Source organism: Plasmodium cynomolgi, chromosome 12 (genome assembly GCF_000321355.1).
Source record: "Plasmodium cynomolgi strain B DNA, chromosome 12, whole genome shotgun sequence".
In the NCBI taxonomy this organism is placed as follows: Eukaryota; Apicomplexa; class Aconoidasida; order Haemosporida; family Plasmodiidae; genus Plasmodium; species Plasmodium cynomolgi.
Genome location: NC_020405.1, coordinates 662,314 through 687,309, shown reverse-complemented (window position 1 = coordinate 687,309; position 24,996 = coordinate 662,314). Strand labels below are relative to the sequence as shown.

Sequence of the window (24,996 nt, the reverse complement as noted above, 5' to 3'; positions counted from 1 at the left end):
TGTCAAATTAGCTACACAAAAGGGGACAAAACTAATAACATGTCGTCATTAAGTGTTGCGGAATGGCAAGTTCGTGGTGACGAAAAAATTCACCAATTTTTCGACCCTTTTTGCAGCGGGGGAGTCTGCCATCTTATTTCTGATGGGGTGCGTTGTCCTGATTGGTGTTTCCTTTTGGGTCACATACACGGTAATTAGGGGGATGGGCACAGAACTGCGTTGCTGGGAAGCGGTCGGGGCACATAAGCAGAGCGATGCTCACCCAGTTGAGCCATCACCCAGTTGAGTCATCACCCAGTTGAGTCATCACCCAGTTGAGCCATCACTCGGTTCAGCACTCTCATGTGTGATTCTCCACGTGCGTTATCCTCCACCTCGTTCGTGCCGTCCCCCCCACACCCGCAGAGCTACGGCATCGCCTGTCTGCCCCTATCATTTCTGCAACAGAAAAATATCGAGCATGATAGGAAGGAGATAGAGGCTCGCTTTGCAAATTTGAAGGAGAAGGAAATGGTGATAAAGGTAGGCGCCACTGGTGGGGAGGACGCCATCGCGTTGGAGATATCACTCTAGGGCTGCTACTCCAGGGTTGTCACTCTAGGGCTGTCACTCTAGGGCTGCTACTCCAGGGCTGCTACTCCTGGGCTGTCACTCCAGGGCTGCTACTCCAGGGCTACCGTAGGGTCTCCCGCTGCCTGATGAACCTTCTCCAAATGCCTAATGCCCTCTGTCCCTACCGCAGCATAAATACAGAGCGCCCAGCGAAATACGTGGGAGCGACAAGTATGAAATTCTTAGGATAGAGAAAATGCAGAGGTGAGTCTTTACCCCTTCACATGGGAGTGTCTATGGTGCATCTACCTGTAGGGTTGCTACTAACAAATGGGATGACATTCTAACATGCCAGCAAAGGAGGAGTTCCCTGAATGGTTCCCTCTCTAAACTGATTCTCTTCGCTGGGAGATGCCTGCCAAAGATTCCACAAACGCGTAGACATGCCACCATTTCCCCAATCTCACAGGGCCCTGAGTAGATACAACTACAAACTGCAAGAGATTGAGAAGACGTCCGAGTCGTGGCTATCTTATGTCATAGGGATAGTGCTCACATGCAGGTTTTACAAAAAAGGATAGCAAATTCTTCTGCGCGCGGGGGTGCTCCCACCAGTGCACCATGCCACGCTACCATATGCCACTCCGCCCTATGCCACGCTACCCTATGCAACTTCGCGCCATACCACCCCGTTGCACTGGCGCGCACTTTTCTCCGTGCCACGCCCCACAGGGTTATAACCGGGCTGGTATTTCTAACCTTCTCATTTGTGATTTATATATCATTGTTAGCCTCCATAACGGATAAGGTAAAAGAGATGAATAGTCCACCTCATCGTGATTGAAGAGACACTCCCGAGAAACAGTACCATGTGTACATACTCACAATTCGATACATACATTTTTTTTTTTCACCTTTCCTGCAGTATTTCAACTCCGTCTGTGCCTACAAGTGTGGTTTTGTGTTGGAGAAAATAAGCAGCATTTTTAATTTGCTCGACGCTTCTCTGATTCTGTTTTCTCGGGTTAGCTCCATATTAGGGTGGAACCACCATATAGAGCGACCATTTAGAAGGACCATTCGTCGTGCTCGTTCCTGTGACCCTGAGCGAAGAGACACGGAGAAGTAGCTCATGCCTCCAAATGGTGAGAAAATATCACAATTTCATATAAGCACATAATCTGTTCATTTCCCACATGGCATCTTATCCTCCACGCAGTTCTTCCCGTTAGATATTTTTATCATTGCAAGTTTGGCGATATATATATTCTGTTGCTCTCTGTACGGGATTGTAAATGTTGGAATTAGGGTTTGTTTCATTCCTCTTTATAAGTTGAAGACGAGGAGGTCTTCCCCCGAGGTAATCCTCTCGATGGATTCTTGTCTGATGCGTTAGAAGCGGTTTTAGTTGCAGCGCTGTCTCCTGTGTTAGAAGCGGTTTTAGTTGCAGCGCTGTCTCCTGTGTTAGAAGCGGTGTTGGCTGCAGCGCTGTATCCTGTGTTATCTGGGTGTTGCCTGCAGCGCTGTCTTCTGTGTCATCTGCGGTGCCCCGTCTTCACCACATTGCTTTTTCCCCCTCCCACTTTAGACCATGCTAGTCCTGTGCTTCGTAATTATTCACATCATCTTGGTGCTCATAATGACGTTATTAACGGTGAGGCGGAAGGAGGAGATGGGGGGCCTGCACCTATTTGGAGGTCTCTCCACAAGGGAAGCCTCCACAAGGGAGGTCTCCACAAGGGAAGTCTCCACAAGGGAAGCCTCCACAAGGGAGGTCTCCACAAGGGAAGTCTCCACAAGGGAAGTCTCCACAAGGGAGGTCTCCCCATGGATGTACCGCACATGCGTCTCCTTTTCTTGACCTTCCCCCTTGCGTGCTTCCTTCGCCCCGCAGATTGCACCAAACTATATAACGTATGGAATACAAAGGATACGAATAAACGTCCGTGACAGAGAGAAAAAAAAAAAAAAGAAAGTTGCGCCTTCGCGTGGACGTGCGAATTAGACCATTTTTCATTTCTTCACTTAGTATATTTCGCACATTAAGTGCGACTCCTCTAGAACGAGAAAAAAAAAAATGCGTTTCCATTTTTGCAGGACACCCCTGCGTATATAAAGTGCTCCCTAAAGACGGACAAGAATATTTGCAAGATGTCCGTGCTGTCCGTATTTTTTAATAAAATCTTTTTTGGTAAGAGAGGCGAGGAAATCGAAGCGCCATCGTTTTAACCACGTCAATATGTGTGCTGAGGGGGGGGAGACTGAGCGACTGTACACCCATGTTTGGTATTTTCCCTCGAGTGGCATTTGAGAAAGCAGAAATGAATAAGCATAGCTGACAAATCTCCCTTAGGTGTATGCTCATGTCTGCATAAGCGAACGTGCCAATGCACGCTCGTGGTTGTGACTTTTCTACTTTTCTACTCTTCTACATTTCTACTTTTTTTCGCAGGGATACCATACTTTTCAAACAGCTACTTTTTCTCCAATTGGATGTTCATACGTACTTAACGAGGAGCGAACCGATGAGCGGCAAAATTTCCTGCCCCTATTTTTGTGTTCCTCTTCCGAGCTGACTGTACCCACACCTGAGTGTACACTTGCCTTGTCCCTAATTTCAGCGCAATGGTTTTTCTAAACGCTTCCCCCCCTTTTGCCACCCCTCAGTGATGTACTCCCTTTCATTCGTCTATCGAATTTTCTTCAAGCGGATCAGCTACCTGGACAGCCTAGACGTACGCGCGGAAATGATCGCAGCGGGGTGCACAGAAAGGGAGAACCATCGACACAGTTACAGAAGCGGCTATGTGTTTCGTCTAGTCTGCTTTGCTCCCCGTGCAGCGACCCAGTTGACTCAATCAACTTTATTTTTTTTTTTTTTCCACCGATTAGCACATCACCTTACTTTTTTTTTTTTTTTTTTTTTCCACTTTGTTAGGAGCTAAATCTAAGCAAGGAGAACATTGATGAGCACATGAATTTGCTTCCACTGGAGAAATTAACTTAAAACTGACTGAGATGTGCACACTTGGGTACACACACAAGGGATCATCATTTAGAAGTGCTTGCCGCTTGATCAATTTGTGCACCATTTTTTTTGACGATTCGATATTTCCTCATAAGTGGGCGAACCTTTCACGGGCGTCTCCCCTTTACCACCTCACTCGTTGCATCAATACACACGACGCGGTAATGTGTGGCGCAGTTGGGGAGCTTGCTCATTCGGCTGTTTTGTTTGATTTGTGTTGTGTCTGAATGGGCACACATGGAAATTCCCCGTACGTTGCCACAGGGATGCCCCCTGTACCCGTTTTTTTTTTTCTTCCCCTTCACGGCACCGTCCACACACGTCCTCTTTTCCATTGTGTCTACCTCCTCCCACCCTCCTTTGACATATCGCTCTGAGAGCCACTACCTTAGGAGCTAATGTTCTCTCCCCCTTTTGAATTAATTTTTTTTAAAAAAAAAACTCTACAATAATTTTGTAAATTGTTTTGTACATTTAAGAATTACCATTTGGCGAAGACAATTAAGTGGGGGGGATGCCCTTCCCCCCTTTTTTTGCATGTGCGAGGAGGACACTCCATCAGGGTTGTACCTGTTTACCTCGCAAAAGTAACCTCACAGTATAGCCATAACTCCCCAGAGGGAGAGAGGGGCGCAAAATTAATCATATAAATAAAAAGGGTCCCACATCAGTAGGCTTAAATCCCCCTATATTAGCAAAGCCATTTTATCTCTTCCCGAATGTGTATTCTTTTTTTTTTTTTTTTTTTTTTTTTCCCTGTTGCAGATTCACCCAGGGAGAACAAATAATGGCTTGTCACATTTGCCTTTCCCATTTATGCTGATGAATAGGTGGAGGAGGTTTTCACACCACTAAGCTGAATTGTTTTAAATCGTTTTTTTTTTTTTTTTTTTTTACCATAAAAAGTTAAGGCTATTTTCTCATTGGGCAAAAGAGAACAAACACATGCATGATAACCTGTGCGTGATCACTTTGGCAATGCATTCCCCTTAGCGCGTTCGCCACATTTGGAAGGGGGGCTGAAATTTTTACACGTGCGGGGCATACGCGCACAGATGGGGGCACACGAAAAAAAATATATATAAAAATATAAAAAATATATAAAAATGTATAAAAATAAAAAATAATAAAGTGCGAAGCGACCCATTTTTGGCCTTCAAAAGGAGGGAAGCGCAATTTTGTCACAAAAAAGTAAGGTATTTTTTTTTTTTTTTTCCATTTCGGAAGGGAGATCCCTTTTCTCTGCTGCGTTACCCTGGCGCTTCCTCATTTTTGTGAACGCAAAGCGCACCGCATTTTTCTCCCTCCGCACAGATTGTCAAATCGCCCTTGTCAAATGCAAAGGAATTTTTTTTGCGAGACCAGAGTTTAATCACTGTGTAATCATTTCGACGTATTATCCCCTTTCAGTTTTTAATGCCATACTGTGTTTAGACCTCCACGCAGGTGAAGTTCCTCATGGGCGCACAAGGGGGAAGGACCTCTGCTGAGCGAGCAACTCACGTGTAGGTGTAAGTAGCTCCAACTGACCAAGTGACCCTGCTGCGTTTTATTTTATTTTTTTTTATTACAATTTTTTTTTTTCACGTGCACGTGCACAGCGTTGGTACCCAGCGGAAGAAGGGGCACCCCTCCAGTAAGGTACTCGACTGAGTTCGCAATTGCGCTGAAGGAAAGGGAGAAGAAGATTCGACGGGGAAGATGCCCCTCGGGTGATCGGCTCAGCAGTATATCGTGCCCATTGCCCCTTGTTTGTTCGTCCTTATATGTGCTGGTCCACCCAGTGAGACGAAGAAAAAAAAAAAGGGGCAGTAAAAATAACGTACTTGTGTCTGGTCCACACCGCCGCATCACCACACCGCCGCATCACCACACCGCCGCATCACCACACCGCCGCATCACCACACCGCCGCATCACCGCACCGCCGCACAGCCCCCCACCGATATGAAGGAGAAGCACAAGAAGGTCGAGTACGCGGATAAGGAGGCGGAGGTGGAGGCCGAGCCCACTGCAGGGGCTAAGGAGACGACGACCAAAGATGGAAGCAGTGTATTTGTGAATAACCTTCTGACAAGCATTAACAATATAAATAACGCAATCGTTTACAAGGACAATCGATACATATTACGAATGCTCAAGTATATCAAATGCATGCGACTGAGTATAAAAAATGAAAGCACCACACTCATGCCGATAATGATCAACCTTATTAGCAAGACATTTAAGGAGGGTTACCCAATCTATGATATATTAAGCAAGTACATAGGTGAATTCAAAGAGTTACCAAAAGAAGTACCAGATTTTTTAAATATAAACGACAAAACATATACACATGCAGCTCCAGAAATAGAAGTCTTTTTTTACATAATGATATTGCTCTATCTGTTGGATAAAAAATGCTACAATGAAGCAATGGATCTATCCACCGTCATAGTTAATAGAATCACGAAACTGAACAGAAGGTCTCTTGACTGTATTAATGCAAAGGTATATTTTTATTTCTCATGGGTTCATGAATTAGGTGGAAAATTATCTCAAGTTAGACAAAAGCTCCTTTACATATATCGCAATGCATGTCTTCATAGAGACATAATGACACAAACAGTTGTCCTAAATTTAATACTAAGGGATTATATAAAGCATAATTTATACGACTTAGCTGTAAAATTTGTTAGCAAAACATCCTTTCCTGAAAACTCCTCCTCAAATGCACAGCATGCAAGGTACCTGTACTACATTGGGAAAATACTAGCCATTCAGTTAGACTATAGCGAGGCGCATAGCAAAATTACGCAGGCTATTAGGAAGGCTCCACAAAATAACCAAAGTGCAAAAGGGTTCAAGTTAGAAGCCACCAAAATGGAGATCATAGTTGAATTGCTCATGGGAGACATACCGGATAGGTCTCTCTTCAGCAACAAAATTATGAGGAACAAACTGATCCCTTATAAGCACGTGGTGACTGCTGTTCGAAATGGAGATATAAGCCGATTTTCCAAAGTCATGAATGACTACAACCAGCTGTTCATGCGCGACGGGGTCTACCTGCTCATAAAGCGCATTCACCACAATGTGATTAAGACGGCCCTCCGCATCATCAACCTTTCCTACTCCCGGATTTCGATCGTAAGTGTGGGCGGCCCCGGATTAGCGGTCCCCCCTGTTAGCGGCGTCCCCCTATTAGCGGCGTCCCCCGATTAGCGGCGTCCCCCTATTAGCGGTTTCTCCCTATTAGCTGCTCCCCCCCATTCGCCGCCTTACTGCTCCCCTCCATTCGCCGCCTTACTGCCCCCCCCCATTCGCCGCCTTACCGCTTCTCCACGTTCACCACCTCCGCAGAGCGACATCGGGAAGAAGATCGGCGTGGAGTCCCCCCTGGACATCGTGGGCATAACGGCCAAGGCCATCCACGACGGAGTCATCGAAGCCACCATCGACTACGACAACCAGTACGTGGAGTCCAAGTCCAACAGCGACGTCTACATAACAAGTGATCCCATGAAGACCTTCCACAAGAGAATAGCCTTCTGCTTGCAACTTTACTCAGATGCGGTTAAGGCAATGCAATATCCAGACGAAAATGAAAAAAAGGAAAATGAGGAAGCCAAAGAAAGGAAGATCAGACAACAGGAGGAGTTGGCTCAAGCAGAGGAGGGAGACCTCGGAGACGACAATGACTTGTTGTGAAATAGCTTTCTTTTCCGAATGTTTGTCCAAGCGGAGATGCCCCTTCCCTGCACTTGTGTTCACATTTTAATACACACGTCATGGGTGTACCCATTTTTTTCTCCTTCCGTTTTTTTTAAAAAAGTGTTGGCCCTTTGGTTTAACCCCCCCCTCCTGTGCGTACCGCCCATAATGTGAGCATGCGCATGAGGGTGTGCACAGGAGGGTGTGCATATGAGACTATGCACAGGAGGGTGTGCACATGCGGCTATGCACAGAAGTGTATGCACAGGTGTGTACGCAGGTGTGCCCCTGCACGTATGCAACCGCGCAGAGGAGATACGATTCTGCCTTAGCGAACTTTGCACCAGAGTGGAAGTAAAGAATGTCCCCTCGAATGGTCAACTGTTGTGACCCACCAAAAAGAGATCCACCAAAAAGAGATCCCAACGCGGGATGCCCCTTTTCACCTGCCAGTCCTGTGTGCGGCAGAATCTCTTCCAAAGAAGTGACACTGGTCCGTTACTCACATTGCCCAGAAAAAATGCACTTCGAAGAAAGGGGTGGCCATATGCCCACCATTTGTGTGCGCCCAGTTGCAAGGACATGCGGTTAGCTCCTTCCCCGAGTGAACAGTCTGCTCAGGAGTAGCGCGATTTGGAGGAGTCCACATTTGCGAAGGGCCAGCTCGTTCGGTCAGGTACACCTGGGTGATGCCATCCTGTTCGGGGCTACCCCTATTGGTGCTCCTCTTAAGTTGTCCTTTTTCATAACCTTGCGGTAAAAAATGCACACAAGAGCCTCCACACAAGGAGAGCATAAGTCTCATACAAAAACCTTCACGACGAATTGGCACGTACATGCGATTGCGAGTTGGGGAAAATGGGGTGTGTTCATCATATCGGGTGTGCGCACGGTGGAAAAAAAAAAAACTTTACAATTAGGCAATTGCACATACGTATATATACACATACTTATATGTGCCCCGCGCAGACGTACCTAGCGAGTGCCGATGTGAACCACTCAGAACTTCATTTTGTGCAGAGACATGTCGTTTCTCAGTGTAAATTTTGACTTCAAATACTCTGCAAAGATTTTGTTCTTGGCAATTTCATCCTTCAGTAGAGTGTCAATTTCCTTTTGGATTTTTTGCAGTTTCTGCACCTTGGGGTCCTCCTTCATCAATTCCTTAATTTTTGTTATCACGTCATTCATAAAGAGACTTTCATTCTTTTTGCTAAGTAATTTCTTTTGCTTTTTTTTTATCTCCAAAGATTTAACAAAAGAGCTATCTTCGATCTGTTCGGCTAATTTAACAAATTCATCCTTCAGGCCTGCCATATTTTCAAACTTAAAAATATTCGTGGACGTCACTACGACATATCGTGGGTTAACTCTCTTTAAAGGGACCCCGTTTACTTCATACGGACCTACGACAGCTAACAGCCCTGAGGGTAATATCTTCGTAATTATGCATCTCTTGCCCATATGTCTCCCTGACAAAATAATTGCAACTTTTCCAACTTCGATCGACTTTCTCATTTTTCCTTGCACCATGTATTTCTTCTTTGATGCTAATTTCCTTCCATAATATTTCTTCGCAATTGTTTTCTTGGCCTTAATTGGGATTAAAATTTTTTTCTTGCCCTTCACTCTGTAGTACTTGACTGTTTCTTCGCCCGCGGCCTTCTTTACCTTTACCTTTTTGTCCTTCGCCATTTTTCCTTTCCTGCGTCAGATGAACAGATTTGGAGCGGCAGCTTTGGAGCGGAAGCTTTGGAGCGGCAGGTTTGCAGTGGCAGTTTTGCAGTGGCAGTTTTGCAGCGGCAGTTTTGGAGCAGCAGATTTGGAGCAACAATTTTGCAAAGCGTTGCGGCTTTTAAATAACTTTGCGAGGCTCTTCTTTCTATACTATGCGTTGCCGCTCGGCAGGTGAAGAAAAGTAGATCCTCTTTTCAACGTGCACGAAGAACGAATTGGGGGAGGTACATTTACGCATACGCGTGTACAGTCGAGGGTACTTTGTTCAAATTCGCGAACGGAAAAAAAAAAATAAAATAAAAAATAAAATAAAAAAATATATTCGATGATGTGAAACACCCACGTAAATATTATTTATCCGTTTTGATGCTTCTCAAAATATACCTTTCAAAGTGCTTTTTCCTTTCGCGCATCATTTACAGTTTCTCGCACGTACAGTACATGTGAGCCCGACATACGTATGCATAAAACTTGTTAGCAATATAATGCGGAAGAAAAACGAACGTTTTTTTTTTTTTGCCAATTGGATAAAACTTTGCCAACCTGGGAAGGAAGGTGATCGATGCGGAAGAAAAAAAAGAAGCGTAGCCGGGGGTGCAGCATAACCAACTCGAAAGCGGTTCATAAAAATGGTACCCACCAGATTAGGGGGGTATCGCAGCGCTGCCATTCACATAAGTATAATATATTATATGCACTGCTTATCGGCATTGCATGGCATCCCTTCCGCGCTTCTTTCCATTTGTCACTTGGGCCTATTTATTTTGCCATGTGCACTTTTCTATAAGCTTATTTATACATTTCGCCTTTGGCTACGCTGGAATGTTGTGCCGACTACGCATACGAAGCACCCCACGCTGAATTTTTTTTTTTTTTTCTGGGGGGATATACAAAAATATATGCACGTAAATGTATGCACGTAAATGTATGTACATAAATATATGCACATAAATATATATACATAAATATATGTACATGCATATTTATACATGCATATTTATAAATGCATATTTTTGCAATACACGTATGCGGTATGCTACCTCCCCCCTTGGTCAACACATGTCAGGTTTGCAACGGGGAGCGTTTTAAATGGAGCACTCCAAAAGGGGGCTTACCACGAGGGAGGCGGATAACAAAATGGCCTCCCTACAAAAAGCGAAATTCCAATCTGTTTTTTTTTTTCCGCACTTGCATATGTAACTTACCAAAGAGAAAATAAAACCGCTGTGCGCATTTGACGTGTCATTGCCCACGTTGTGATACTTCCGTGGATGTAACCCCCTCCGTAGCAATTGGAAAAATGAATGGTCCTTTCACCCCCCCGAGGGTATTCACAAATTTTCCCTTTTATATTTCAACGTACCATCGATGCGTACGTGCGCAGGTATATGTAGGCCCGCTCAATATTACGTTAAGTAGCTGAGTGGGAAGTCGCCTCGACAAATGTTCACATCACACCCCTGCGATAATTGCGCCCCGTCGATTACTCCCTTTGCATATGCAACAGTATGCGCGAGTTTTTGTTACTCGCACACATTAAGAGAACAAAACCGTATGAATGTAAATGCGCGTATGCACGCGAAATGGGAAACTTTCTTTTCTTTTTTGCATTTAACGAGAACTACTGATAATCATTCTGTGTAGCATTGGTGTTTATCCCATTTGTGAGCATGAAAAGTGCCGCCAAACAGGGGGGAAACACAGTGGTGCAGTTGATTTTTCCCCCCGCGCACCTTCTGTTTTGAACGAAAACTCGATCGCGTCGTCCCGCCAATGTAGCATTTGCGTTGCTTGTGACCCGCGAGCAACTTCCGCGGATTGGGATAAAAACCCACTGTGTATCTAACCCTTTTTGTTCTTTTTCATTTCATTAAAAGGGAAAAAAGGGGACCCACCATCAGTATAAGTAATATAATATAATGCGAATGCGCTGTCCCCATATGTCACACACCCAGGAGACGCTTGAAACGAACGCCATGTGATGTTGCACACGTACGAGGGGTAGCCACGCATGCCGCATAATTTTTTTTTTTTTGGCTATCCCCCAGAACGGCAAACAATTTGCACACACCCTTTTGTAAAAAATGGTGATAATGGTTATGGAATGAAACATCATAACGGGCATTTTCGTTTGTGTGTGATTTTTCTTTTTCGCTTATTATGATGACACCGGGGTGAGGTGTCACAACTTTTCTCATTCGCACAATATGACCTCTGCACACAGGTTACAATTGTGGAGAAAAAATTATGAACGGGTCAGGTAAAAAAAAAATTCCATTTGGCTAACAAATTGGTAAGAACTGCTACCCAATGGTTGGGAGTTTTTCTCTCCACGGATGGGACTACATAACTAAGAAAGTCAAAAAAAGCACATGCAACGATGACCATTTTGTCAAAAAATCGGTGGTGTTATAATGTGTACATATTGGGGAAGAAGGGGGAATATGTTTATGGCATACCTTTTCTTCCCCACCCCAGTGTTAAGCTTAGCGAAAGGGCGCACCATATACAACTCTACTACCACTTGCATAATTTGACTTTACCAAATGGTTAGCCCTGACACATGAGTTTAAAATATTCGTACATAGGTAACACGCTCACGTTTATAACATGCTGCTTTGCAAATGTGCGAACGGGTTTTCCTTCCGCTAAGTGTTCCACCCTTACGGCTTTGCCAAGAGTACATATAAAAACATACGTATGCATGATGAATGTCCCGTTTTAATTTGAAAAAAATGATAAGTCATAAGAACGAAGCTAGTATGAAAAAGAAAAAATATAAATAATTTCATAGAGGGCCAAAAAAAAAAAAATAGCCCGTAACGAAATGTGCCTCTTCCGCAAGTAGAGATTTACCCGTACAGTACAAGTTCTCTCGACTGTTCGACCGATTAGCCATTATTTTGAGATTTTTTTTTTTTTTTTTTTTTTTCAACATATAAAGAGCCTACGTTGACGTACCCGCTGATCATTTTTTAAAGGATAGAAATGATAAAAATATTTTGACAAAAGTTAACTCCCTCAGTTTGGTATACCTCCTTATATTCACAAAGCAAAAGAGTTAATCAGTAGTTTTACTCGAAGAGTGACCTGAGTCCCCGCGTATTTGGCTATTCCTCGCCGAGGCAACCAAGCTTGTATAATAAGCAGTGTATTTATTGTACAAACTCGCATAAACGTATTTTTACGTACGTTCGCACCTTCTTGCGTGTATTTACATACGTACGTTTGAGCCCTCCCGAAGGATCACCAACCGCTCATAGCAAAATTAACCAACGGAAAATGGATTTCGTAAGGAGAAAAAAAATAAAATAAAAAAAGCAAAAGTGATTTGCGTATGACACGTCGCAAGTGGCGTACGAGCTGACATGAGAAAAGGGGAAAAAAATTAATAAAAAAGAGAGTTGTCACTGCAATGGTGCCGCCAAGCACTTCACCCGTTGTACACCCCCCACAAGCGCACGACGTATGCAAGGTGTGGTACATATGTGGTGTGGAAGTATCTTCCCCGCTGGCGTATGGGAGTATGTCCCATTGGGGCGGACAGTCGAACCGCCCACCAATGCTGCTTTCCCTGAACACTCTCCTGGTCACTCGTACTCTGTTTCTGTTTACCTGCTTGCCCTCCCCGTTAGAAATTACTAGCCCCGAAGAACGACATAAGGTCGTTGAAAGTCCAAGTGGTTGCCTCGTTCTGCAACATCAAGCTGAATATTCCCCAGTTCGAAATCGGGAAGGATGACAAGACGCAGGAGTTCCTTAATTACTCCCCCCTTGGTAGACTCCCCGTATTAGTAACCCCTAGTGGAAGCCTATTCGAAAGTAATGCCATTAGTAAGTACCTATGCAACATAAGGAGGGAAAACAACCTATTGGGAAAAGGAGCCTTTGAAGAAGCACAAGTAAACATGTGGGTAGATTTTAATACCTACGAATTAGAGATACCAGTCTGTTGCTATATTAGCAATAAATCGAACGAAAAGTCCCAAAAACATATACAAGAAACATTTGCCTGTTTGAATAAGCATTTATTGTTAAACCAATTTATGGTGGGAAATGGAATAACCCTAGCAGATTTATTCATATGTGTTATTATATGCTTTGCAATGAAATCAGATAAAATGGATGAAAATTTTTTAAAAAAATATGGGAACTTATTTCGACTGTACAATACAATAAGTAATCAGAAGCAGTTCAAATATGTGTTTGCCAGTCAACAGGGGGTAGGTAAAAAAGGAGGTGCCCAAGATAAGAATGTACAAAAAAATGCAAACAATGAGAAAAAGAAGGATAAGAGTAACAAAAAGAAAGATAATAAAAATGACGATGATGATGAATGTGAGTTGTTAAGTGATGAACCAACTGAAAAAAAAACGAAGAAAACAAATCCACTCGATTTGTTACCACCATCATCTTTTTCTCTTGATGAGTGGAAGTACAAATTTAGCAACGAAAAGGATCTCCTCAATGTTGCTATGCCACATTTTTGGAAAACGTATGATGCTAATGGATTTTCTTTATATTATATGAAATATGACAAATTAGAAGATGAGTGTCAAATATCTTTCGTTGCTTGTAATATGGCTGGTGGCTTTTTGCAAAGATTAGACAATAATTTTTCCAAGTACTCTTTTGCTGTTATCACTGTGTTGGGTGAAAACAAGGACTATGATATTGAAGGGGTTTGGCTATTTAGGGGTACTGAAATTCCTTTCGAGATGAAGGATCACCCGTCGTTTGAGTACCACGTGTTTAAAAAGTTGGATGTCAATAACAGCGCCGATAAGCAGATTGTGGAAAACTACTGGTGCTCGAAGGAGTCCGTCGGCGCGCGCCCTCTCGTCGACCGCAAGGTTTGGAAGTGATCCGGCTGGCTAGCGGTTGGTACGCGGTTGGTACGTGGTTGCTAAGCGGTTGGTACGCGGTTGGTACGTGGTTGCTAAGCGGTTGGTACGCGGTTGGTACGCGGTTTCTACGCGGTTGGTACGCGGTTGGTACGCGGTTTCTACGCGGTTGCTATGCTGCTTGGACGAGGCAACCAAGCGACACGTGCATCAACCCTACGTCACAACCGTGTGCCCATTTTATGACAACGTTTGCGCTATGCATGCATCCCTCCCGTATCGCAACCACGCCGCGACTACAGCTGCGTACACACCGTGTGCACACAGCGTCCACCCAGAACAAAAACGAAAACGTGAAAAGACAAAACTGAGCAGATGTTAAATCATCGAATAGCGGATTTTGCTGCCGTTTTAAAAAGGTCACAAAAAATACGGTGTTCCAAATTGGTAAAAGGAAGGGGGGATAGAAAAAGAGCCACGTTGATCTCCCCCCGTCCGCTAATCATCGTGCGTTCGTATAAACAAAACGCACGATAACACATTCGCAAGAATTAAAAAGTTTTCCAAATCGGTTTTATTAGTCTCAGGGAGGGGATACTCCCATTGAGGAAGGAGCATATGGCGCCCCGTTCACAGGTATAACTATATACACACATATGTGTGCACTCCGGTATCTTCACGCGTAGCCAATTTTTTGTAAGGCAAAAGGGGTTGCACGCCAAGTAGGCCTCATCCCCTCGTCCCTCCGTCCCCTCCCGTTAGTCTATTTCAAAGTAATTTTCATTTTTGAAAGCCTTGTGATAGTCAACGGAGAGATCCGGGAAGGACCATACCTTCTGCTTGTTGTCACTAAACAGAGTTTTTATTAAATTAATGATGTCCAGTTGGTCCACCTCTTTTTGCTTCTCCACATTTTGCTCCTTAGAATCCATAATGAGTATGGCGTCGTTCAGCAGTTCTGTCTCTACAGCGTCTGCCCTTTTTTCGAACCCGTCTTTCGCTGCGGGGGGGTGGCGGTGAGTTTGGCGGTGAGTACGGAGATGTGTGTGGCGGGGGGTGTGGCGGTGGGTGTGGCGGTGAGTACGGAGATGTGTGTGGCGGTGAGTACGGAGATGTGTGTGGCGGTGGGTGTGGCGGTGAGTACGGAGATGAGTGTATCGGTGAGCACACACGTGCGCATCACAGCACAGTCCATCATGCTGTGTTGACTACAAATCTCGCGCAGAGTTACCGCTCGTCTTCTTATTCTTCGCGCGCGTCGAGTCCATCGCCTTCCCAAGTATGCCCGGGTTGTTCCCCGCCGCGCTCAAATGTACCGTGTCTGAATTCTTAGCCGCTTCTGCGTCTTCCACTTTAACGAACTTGCCGCGGCAGTACGAGGAGTGCCTTCTCCCTTGGCAGTGCGCCGAAAAAGGGAACAAATAAATGAGCACACAGATGGGCAAATACACATATGGGCAAATACACAGATGGGCAAATACGCATATAAAGGAACAGGCGAGTAAACGCTTCTTCTCATTTAGAGTGCTCCTTCTCCACGGAGCGACTCCCTTTTTCCCATTTTTGTTTTGCTCAACTTACACCACTTTTCCTTGGGCCCGGGGGGTCTATTCATAGACCTTTTGACGTACCCAAAGTGGGGAGGATATGTTCTGCAGACACCCTTTTTTGTTTGGAGGGGAGAGAGAGAAGAAAAAATTGCAAATTTGTCACATCGTTGGGGTGTAAAAGGCCATTCTGCTACCCTGTAGATTCTCTCTCTTGTAAAGCAACCCATTGGATTATTCACTCAGGTGAAGAAGTAGACACCTCTTTTCCATTCGGACGAGGGGACTCTCCCCTTCCTAACCGTGCACCGCCAGACATGGTTCCTGTAAAAATTCACCTCCTTGTGAAAGCTGTGATATATCGTAATGCACAGCCCCGTCACTTTGTTAATTCTGTACATGTGCTTTTTGAACTCCTGCCAAGGGAGAAGCGGAAAAAAAAAAAGGAAGTAACTAAGTAGCTAAGCGGCTAAGTAACTAAGTGGATAAGCAACTAAGTAAGGTTTTTTCTTCTACTCGCTTCTCTTCAGCTTGGTTACTCTGGGCAAAGAAAAAAAAACGAGTGGCGCTGCCAAAAGGGGAACAGCACTCACCGGTCCGTGCCCATCATGTCGAGAATTGCTTCTCGTAAGAAAGAGGAACGCATGAATCATTTCATGCAGTAGGGTCTCCTGCGGAATGAGCATTTTTGTGTGTTGCGCGCGAAACGGGTCACACTAGAAGGGGGGGAAGTTAGACCAGCACGGGCGAGTCCACACAGGTACTTATGCATGTCCGCAAAAACTGCACGTCTGCCAGAACTGCACATCTGCGAAAGCTGCACTTCTGCGAGAACTGCATGCCCACCCGGTACTCCTTTATCTTCCGCAGCTTCAGAAGGGGGAGGGATAGCCGAATGCAGCAGTAGCCTGATTTCTGGAAAGGTAAGAGGTGAGAAAAAATGGCCAAAGGGGGGAAGAGCAGCGCGCAGAAGGGAGAGACACCCACACGGGTAACATTCCCTTGTAGGAAGAGATATCTACATTTAAAATGGACCTATTCGTGTAGCGCTAGATATATTATCACCAGCCGCGGAGCACTACACTGTTGTCGTGAAACTGCCAACTGCCGCGATGGGTCCCCCCTCCCCAACTGCACGCACCTTAAATATGCATATCCCTGCGCATAACTTCATTTTGTTGCTCCACTTCACCTGCACTGACTTTAATTTGTTAAAAAAATACTTCTCGTTGTATTCCTCGAAGAGTTGCAGTAGGTCTGGGAAATCGGTGTCCTCTATTGGGAAAAAAAAAAAAAAAAATGCCAATTTGGTTATTTTGCCCCTCTACAAGTAATCTCACTGTTCTGGTCTACTAAACGGCATTTCTTTCCCTCCTTTGTGACAGAAGAAGGCGCTATAATGCGCTTCCCACAATAAGGGGAGGGACAAATCAAAAGCAGCTCATGGACAAGCACGTGAAGGGCCTACTGGACTCATCGTACACGATGGCATCCTCCACACATTCCACATCCGAGTTATCCCACAAGGGTGTAATTGTGTTTTTCCCCCTTTTTTTTTTGTTCCGCTTTTTTGGTGTATTTTCCTTTTTATTACAAACCACCTTATCTCCCCCGACGGAGCTGTCCGAGTCTGAGTCGATACGAATGGAACTGAGCTGCTTTATCACTTCAAGGGTCTCAAAATCTTCTTCCTCCACTTTTGCATCTAAGGAACAGCTTTCATTTGGCTCAACGCAGGAGGGATTTTCTCCTTGGACCGACCTCCTATCATTTACATGGGCATCGGGGAGGGCAAATTCCTTGTTGTGTTTTATTTCCTCTTGGACAGTGGACAAGCAGTTTCGTTCAAAATTCCCATCCTGGTGGACACAGACATCATCATTTGGAGTTAAGAATTTTTGTCTTCTTTTTTTCCCGCTCTTCTCTAGGTACTCGCTCTCGACGGAGGTTAGTTTGTTGAGTCCGTCGTTCATTTTGGGGAGCAATTGCCTGCAGAGCGGCTACCTGGAGAGTGGCTACTTGGAGAGTGACTACCTGGAGAGTGGCTGTTTTATTTTATTTTTTTTTCTCTCCCCCCGTTAACCATCAGTAAAAAGGTGTACAAGTTATTTCCTTTTTTTTATTTCCCTTTTCCCATCGCGCTGTGGAGAGAACCTCCTCCAGCGTAAAGTCCACGGCGCTATTATTCTTTTTTTTTTGGAGGTGAAACTACTTATCTATGTCGAGACACGAGTCGGTTTGGGTTCCCCCTCTCTTCGCACATTTTGCGAGAGCTTCACTGCATCAGCAGCAGCAGCAGTTGATGATGATGATGATGGCAGTCCTCTGCATCCTCTCACTTGTTCATGATTCCTTTCCTTCGTTTTTGTTTCTTTCTCCATTTTTTTTACCTCTCGCGGGTTGGCATGCTGAGCGCAGCACGCGAAAAAGAGGAGTCTAATTTTTTTTTTTTTTTTTTTTTTTTTTTGCAAAAATGGTGCACAGGTATATGTTGAGCACCGTGTCGGTATTGTCACCAAAGTAGACGCATCGTTGGGGAGAAGTCTAGACCCTTTGCACCTGCCCCTGCCCCTGCTCCTCTCTCATGGAGGGAACTTTAAACGAATGCCTATCCTAACCGCGGTGTCTTCTCTCCCATGCATGTAACGGGTATGCGGGGTTGAAAAGGGTCCTCCCGTCTTTGCTCACGGGTGATAATATATGTACATTCGCATGAAGAGTTGCAACCTAGGGAGAGATCTCTCCCCAGTGACACATTCACAAAGTGGTATCTGTTCCAGTAGGAAAAGAAAGGCCAATTGCCCGATGGTTCCTCCTATTTAGAAGTTCCTTAACTAAATGTGGTGCACCCCGTTTTTTCCGCTCGCCTGTGGGGTGCATAAAATCAAGGGGGTCACCCATTATCGTAGTATGTACGAAATGCGAAAAAAAAAAAAAAAATTGCAACTCAATGCATGAACGGAGAAGTCCCAAAACGACGTGATGGGAAATCCCTCTACAGTGATACTCCTTTTTTGCAAGCACGCGAAATGGGGAATTTTTTTTTTTTTCCCCCTTCAACAGCAGTAAATATATTCACAAGGTGAAGTAGCTTCTTAAACGCAGCAGCGGATAGGGCAAATTGCAGAGCGCTATAATGGGCTTCATCTCATGTGGACCTCCCCTTCACCCCACTAAGCTGTATACCCATCAGGCAGCATACCCATCAAGCTGTATACTCGTGAAAGCCCCATTTAACAGCTTCTTTCTTCAAAATGGTGATATGGTGACAGATTAAGCGGCGCGCATTACGTGTATGTAATAATTTTTCCGCCCAACCCTGTATGCTCCACTTTTCCGATAGAGCATGCTGGGCAAGGTGCATCACCACCCCCATCTTACCAACAGAATGAGAATCAAAACGTTGGCAGAGTCAAAGCACCTTCTTCGCTCCAAGTCGCTATGCATAGACTTCATTCTGCATCCTCCCTCGAAGAAGCATTACAGCACCAATTTGAATTCCCCCGTGTGGCGCTGTTTAAGAGGCCCTCGTAGCATCGACAGAGGTAGGTGCATCTACACAAGTACTGAACTAAATTCACAAAATGGATCTATACCCAACGTGTTCGAAGAAGAATTGAGTAACGTGTTTAATGAGTACCCACTATCGACTCAAAGGAATAGGCAGATTGGTGATGAGGAAATAATTATAACAAATGAGGACAGGGATGAACTAAAGAAAATCGGAAATGTCGTGAAGTTAGATCAGTCCTCCTATGGGGTGGTACTCCAAATTAATAAACACAGTGTAGTGCTGGGTAGGGTGAAGAATGGCACCTTGCAGGACAGCGAAGCGGAGGTAGAGGAACATCCCACCCAACTTGTATTCAAACAGAGGGACGAAAAAAATGTATACACTCCTTTCGAGTACCTTAATTACCTCCTATCAAAGGAACCAAACAATCAGCTAAATATATTTAGGGATAGGGTGAAGGAGACCTACCATCAGAGGGTAGCCATCAAGCAGCTGTACACCAATTTACTACTCATAGATCTATTTAGCAAAATAAATTACGGACAGAAGGTCTGCATCTCTGGAGAGAAGGACGCAGGAAGGAGAGAAGTTATCCAATCTATCCTGTATGAAAATTTGTTAGCAAACTTAATTCACAAAAATGAGCATTTTTTTATCATTTGTTCGAATGGCGCCAAGTCGGAGATGCTGGATCTGTTCCGCGACCTGCACAAATGGTTAGCCCTCGCGTGTGCGGGGGAGGGGAAAAGCCATTTGGCGGGAGGCTTGGCGGGAGGCTTGGCTGGCGGTTTGGCCGGCGGTTTGGATGGCAGCTTACCGGGCAGCTTGCCGGGCGAGCGTGCGGACGACTTACCAGACACCCTTCCGCACGCCCACGAGCTGTACTCCAAGAACTACTCGCTCGATGGGGTCAAGCTGCCGAACGACGTGTTGCTGATATGCACCCCGCCCCAAGGTGGGTCCAAGGTAGCTACCTACATCTCGCCACTCCTCCCCCTGTATAATTTGGAGGAGTACAAAAGGAAGTACAAAAATATTGTGCTCATATTTTACGACGTGACGACGTACAGTGAAGTCTGTTCTGAACTGCAAAAGGAAATGGGGACCTTTGTGAGAAATTACGGACAGCAAATAGGGAAAAGCTTCGAAGGAAGATCCTCTACGAGTGTACCGATAATCCCGGGAGGGGCGATACCCCCACCGGTAGCTCTACCACTGTCTGTGCAAACCATCCTTTCGAAATACATGGCAGTGTCCAAGTATCCCCACTCTGTGGAAGAAGCAACGGGGGAAGACTCCCCAGGAGCAGAGCCCATACAAACTGAGTACACTAATAATGCGAGTGAGGAGACCCCTTCTGGGAAGAGCCACAGGAGTAGGGTAAAATATGTCCAGAATTTCAAATACGGCGATGCGTTGCTACAGATGAAGGATAAAATAGAAAGAAATGAAACCCGGATAAGTGACAGCGTCACAACTTTCTGCTTCTTCACCAAGAGTGAGCAAAGCAACCCAGCCACTGACTACACACTATCGTTAAGCGAAAATAACATGTACTTGTTGAGAAACCATTTAAATATCCATCCAGAATTCAACATGAAGCAAGCTATTCATAAGGTCAGCATGGATGAAAATAAAATTTGGGATATCATTAAAGATGAAATAAAAAAAATATACGAAAGGAGAAATGAAGTGACTACATTAAATGAAAATAAAAAAAAATACAAAATTTTTATTGACCATTGGGAAGAAGAAGACCTCATTCATTACAATAATATCCATTCCATTTTGACTTGTGGAAATTATTATATGTCCACTCTTTGCTCCTTTCAGACTGTTGTTTTTTTTCAAATATTGTTACGATATAATTTTACAAACACGACAATATCAAGGAAAAGTGTGCATTCTTTTTTTTTGCAGTTTTTACATTTTTATTTGTCCAATGAGCAGTATTTGTCCCTCCTGCGCGATGCGTATTATCAGCAGCTCCCTTCGTTTAGTAACGTGGAGAATGCCCGCGTTTTTATGCGCAAAATGGACGTCGCTTTGCGCTGCCTGCGTCCTCCCTTCCGCTACGTTCCCTAGCTCATGGCGTGGATCTGCTTGTCAGCGCGTTTGTGCCTCCCTTCGTTTGTATTGCTTTCTCGACGTTCCTTTGCGAATTGGTGTGCGCCTGCACGGATGCACATTTGCTGTTGTGCACGTTATTTTCCCCCCCTTTAACAACCCGCTTTGCACCTTTAAAAATCCCCAAGCGCAAGAGGCAAGGACAACCCACCAGGCGCGTCTAATTGGACTCGGGGGCATTCTTCCCCCCCTTTGTGGCACTCTTCACATGCCTGTGTCGAAGTTCTCCGTTCAGTTGCCCTCCTCGGGTTACGCTCACCCCCCTGGCATGTAATCATCCTCGTCACCTCCGTAGACGTCCCCCTCGTCTGAGCCACCTCCATCATTGTGGCCTCCGTAAATATCCCCTCCATCATCGTCCCCTCCATCCGCGACGTCGTCATACGACTCATCGTCTTCATACTCGTCGCTCTCCTCTTCGTCCTCCTCGAGGGCCTCATTTTGCATCCTAGCTGCGTCGTCATCGTCACCCAATCGGTTAATGCCGCTAACCCGGCTGATGCCGTCAAGGTTGGTACGCGCGCCGCTTTCACCCCCAACCGGGTCGGCGTCCTCGCCCCCACGCAGCTGGTCAGTGCGCAGCTGGTCAGTGCGCAGTTGATTATTGTGCAGTTGGCTAGTACGAAGTTGGCCGGTGTGCAGTTGGCTACTGCGAAGTTGGCTGGTGCGAAGCGGACTAGTGCCCACCCGCTCGATGTCCTTCAACTTCTGCAGTTCATCGAAGCCTGTCCTCCTGGTGATCACCTCCTCGTCTTCCTCGTCTTCCTCATCTTCACCGTCCAAAGGAGCAGCAATTTCGGAGTCCCCTTCAGGAGCAGCAATTTCGGAGTCTCCTTCAGGAGCAGGTAAATTCTCCCTTTTTGAATCACCCCCACTAGGGGCTCCTCCAACTGGTTCGGATTTTCCCCCCTCTTTGTTCTCCATTGCAGCCTTAAGTACAATATGACCCCCAAGTTCATCCTTGCTGTCTCTCAGGATCACCTTATCGATGGTATGAATATCCAAATTTTCTATCCTCTCATAATTAACGTTTATAATTAAATGAAAGACGCTAGGAGATCCAAGAAGTATACCTTCTAACGGAGGATACATATTCTCCTTAAAAAAAACGGTGACTTCTTTGCCAGCATGACTACACCAGTCCTTCCTACACACAAGGATATTTTTACTGGGTAGAGACGAAACGACTAACTCAAAAAATGGTAAAATAACAATTTCTTCATCAATTTCAAGTTCTTTTAACCTTTCTGCAATTTTTTTGACTAGCTGCTTCAAGTCGAATAAAGTTATTTTGTAATTTTTTCCCTGCGTTTTGTCTACAGTGACAAACACTTCGACCTTGCCGGCATACCATGTGACATCGTAAAGGTCCAACTTGGATGGTCTTCTAACTTCTTTCATAGGATAATCATACATGATGACATCTCGTATCACTTCTTCAGCTCTCTTTCTCCATTTGCAGCTCAGCGAATCGTCCCACTCGTATAGCATATTTTCCACTGGCGATTTGGCCTTTGTGTATAGCACGTTTTCCTCAAGTAATCTAACACTGTGCAGAATGTGCTCTCCACTCGTTGGGGGGTGCTCCGCTTGATGAGGCAGCAGATCTGCGGTGGGGTCGCCGCTCGTCTCGCCGCTCTCCTCTGCGCGCAACTTCTCTATGCTGGACAGTCCCTTCTCATCCCACAAGGAGAACTCGTCCCGCAGCTCCCCCCTCTGCCGCTTCTCCTCCCTCCGCTTCTCCTCCCTGGACTGCTCCAATTTCTCCCTTCTCTTCTCCTGGTACAGTCGCCTGAACCTCTCGGGTAGCAACTTCAGTTCGTCCTCCGTCAACGTCCATGTGCTCCTCGAGTCCGTTTTCCGTTCTCCCCATTTGGCCATTTCTTCCTTTGCCTCCCTCAACGTTTTGATCTCCTTCTTGAAGTATAACTTTCTTATGTCTTCGACGGTCACAGCTGGAGGGACGTTCTCGTTGGGTTGGCCACCAAGGGGTTCTCCATCGGTTGGGTGTTTCCTGCGAGTATTGGGTTCTTCCCCCCCGGTGCTGGCTTCTTCCCCGGCGGTACTGGCTTCTTCCCCGGCGATATTGGCTTCTTCCCCCCCGGTACTGGCCTCCCTTCCACCATCTTGCATCCTCTCCGCAAGCAGCTTTTGCCTAAACTCCTGATACCCCACCTTGTCATACGTTATGTTGTATTCCACCTCAAGATCCGTTTTTTCAAATTGGTAGTTATTTTCATTCCTTCTTAGTTCATCTGTGGTGGGCCAGGGTGCTATTCCCCTGAACGCTGCATCATATTCGGTGAGGTCATTTTCTTCATCATTTTCATCAAAGCAGTCTATAATGGAATATTCTACCTTTGGGTCAATAAGGGACAACAACGAGTGATGTACTTTGTGTTTATCCTTTGGAGAAACTCTTTTAATCAAACACGGATGAACATATTTCTTAAAATTTGTATCTTCAATATAATCCTCAATACTTGGTTCAGGCAAGTCTTTCATTTTTTTTATTTTTTCTTCATTCCATTTGGAGAATTCATCTGAGGTCATTTTTCCTATTTCTGTCGCATTTTCTGGATATTTTTCATCATCTATTTTGTTTCCTCCACTTGGGGGGTTCTCTCCTTCGGATTGCTCATCTTTTGTTTGCCTCGTGTATAAATTATTCGGCACAGTGATGTAGGGGTATCTGTCAGTGGAGGATTGGGCAAAATAAAACACAACACAGACGTTGGCAGTTGGCAAATGTGGTACAATGGGGTGCGAAAGGTGTAGAAGAGATTACGTAGACGCGTTCGTGATGTGTAGAGGTGTACTACACACAGATGTGGGATACTACCAAAAGGGGGGAACCCCTAGGGGATTCACCATCCGGATGATGAAACACTTACATTGGTTCGGGAGGCAGGTTGTACTTGAAGTACTCCTCTGGGATTTTATTTTCTGTCAAATGTGTTATTTTTATGGAATATACTTTCGTCCCATTTTTCTCATTTATCTTACTCGGCTCTATTTTGTTTACTCCACGTCGGTTCCTTTGCTTTGTCCAACAGCCACTAGGAATTAAGCTGAGAAGGGAGGAGGGGGGAAGAGACAAACGCGGTGCGCATCGGTTTATGCTAATTATCACCTGAAGGTACATTTCGAATGGAAATTCCATTCTCAGTTTCACTGCACGTGCGAAGTGTGAGCCTACCTGTTGTCCCCCTGTGGCACAGCGTAGCCATAGATGACGGGCACGAAAAAAAAGGCGAGAAGAAACAGGCATAAAATTCTGCGATACGTTCTTCCCTTAGTTTGACACGAAAACATGATCAGATTATTTCTACACGTGAAGGGGACTGAGTTTCGTGGGTACAGCTCTAACGCTTATTCAAGTCGCTGTTGGACGTACGGGTGCGTGCCTCCCCTCCACGCATACAAGCGCACACGTACACACGTACACACGCACACAAGCACACACGCACATACACACACGTACGCACACACACTTGGTGGCCCCCCACCCCTTACGTTGCCGCTACGCATGTATGTAGGGTTCACACGGATGAGAGTGGGAGGAGGGGGATACCAATATTTCATCTGCTGCTGTCCGGGCGTCCTCTTTAAATGGCTCAAAGGGGCAAAGCAGCAGCGTTGGCAGCGTCGCTAGGGACGGTAGCGTCGTTAGGGCCGATAGAGTCGGTAGCATCGGTAGCGTCGATAACATCAATAACATCAATAACATCGATAACATCGATAACATCGATAGCGGGGGTTCCTTTTCTCCGACTTGTACACATGACAACGTAGGCGATGGTCCCGATTTCCCTTTTCAAAATTTTCTAAAAAGGGGATAAACGAACTGGTGCTATGAACAAATGGGACCTCGTGACATATTCCGATTTGGTAATCTTTTGGCGAAATGGCATCCTCTGCTTTCCTTTTTGGAAAGAGCCGCAACGTTATGGCGA

At 45.3% G+C, this 24,996-nt stretch overlaps 7 protein-coding genes across 7 annotated transcripts in view; 4 read left to right on the top strand and 3 right to left on the bottom strand.

Moving 5' to 3' along the window:
• The window catches only part of PCYB_122490 (LMBR-like integral membrane protein), a gene marked incomplete at both ends in the record, with an annotated part of 2,756 nt that extends 1,075 nt beyond the window's left edge, over window positions 1-1,681 (top strand). Inside the window, 6 exons of the mRNA XM_004223581.1 lie at window positions 117-190; window positions 406-522; window positions 743-816; window positions 1,022-1,114; window positions 1,285-1,360; window positions 1,478-1,681. Coding sequence (XP_004223629.1) covers window positions 117-190; window positions 406-522; window positions 743-816; window positions 1,022-1,114; window positions 1,285-1,360; window positions 1,478-1,681 — 638 coding nt within the window. The remainder of the gene's footprint in view (window positions 1-116; window positions 191-405; window positions 523-742; window positions 817-1,021; window positions 1,115-1,284; window positions 1,361-1,477) is intronic.
• A 3,844-nt stretch (window positions 1,682-5,525) lies between these two features.
• Window positions 5,526-7,268, top strand: PCYB_122480 (26S proteasome non-ATPase regulatory subunit 3; the record flags this gene model as incomplete). Its single annotated transcript, XM_004223580.1, has 2 exons — window positions 5,526-6,707; window positions 6,921-7,268. 2 exons carry the CDS (start codon window positions 5,526-5,528, stop codon window positions 7,266-7,268), a joined length of 1,530 nt encoding a protein of 509 aa, XP_004223628.1.
• A 1,002-nt stretch (window positions 7,269-8,270) lies between these two features.
• PCYB_122470 (60S ribosomal protein L6) lies at window positions 8,271-8,966 on the bottom strand (the record flags this gene model as incomplete). Its single annotated transcript, XM_004223579.1, has 1 exon — window positions 8,271-8,966. The coding sequence occupies one exon, from the start codon at window positions 8,964-8,966 to the stop codon at window positions 8,271-8,273; it is 696 nt and encodes a 231-aa protein (XP_004223627.1).
• Window positions 8,967-12,643: 3,677 nt separating this feature from the next.
• Window positions 12,644-13,873, top strand: PCYB_122460 (elongation factor 1-gamma; the record flags this gene model as incomplete). Its single annotated transcript, XM_004223578.1, has 1 exon — window positions 12,644-13,873. A coding segment is annotated over one exon (1,230 nt), but the record flags the coding sequence as incomplete, so codon positions are not given.
• A 737-nt stretch (window positions 13,874-14,610) lies between these two features.
• On the bottom strand, window positions 14,611-17,372 carry PCYB_122450 (hypothetical protein; the record flags this gene model as incomplete). Its single annotated transcript, XM_004223577.1, has 8 exons — window positions 14,611-14,852; window positions 15,084-15,245; window positions 15,434-15,515; window positions 15,702-15,815; window positions 15,916-15,939; window positions 16,246-16,314; window positions 16,541-16,674; window positions 16,868-17,372. The coding sequence occupies 8 exons, from the start codon at window positions 17,370-17,372 to the stop codon at window positions 14,611-14,613; spliced, it is 1,332 nt and encodes a 443-aa protein (XP_004223625.1).
• A 1,415-nt stretch (window positions 17,373-18,787) lies between these two features.
• PCYB_122440 (hypothetical protein) lies at window positions 18,788-20,998 on the top strand (the record flags this gene model as incomplete). The annotated part of the gene is made up of 2 exons (XM_004223576.1): window positions 18,788-20,293; window positions 20,834-20,998. The coding sequence occupies 2 exons, from the start codon at window positions 18,788-18,790 to the stop codon at window positions 20,996-20,998; spliced, it is 1,671 nt and encodes a 556-aa protein (XP_004223624.1).
• A 297-nt stretch (window positions 20,999-21,295) lies between these two features.
• On the bottom strand, window positions 21,296-24,203 carry PCYB_122430 (hypothetical protein; the record flags this gene model as incomplete). The annotated part of the gene is made up of 3 exons (XM_004223575.1): window positions 21,296-23,732; window positions 23,935-24,111; window positions 24,184-24,203. 3 exons carry the CDS (start codon window positions 24,201-24,203, stop codon window positions 21,296-21,298), a joined length of 2,634 nt encoding a protein of 877 aa, XP_004223623.1.
• Window positions 24,204-24,996: the final 793 nt, after the last annotated feature.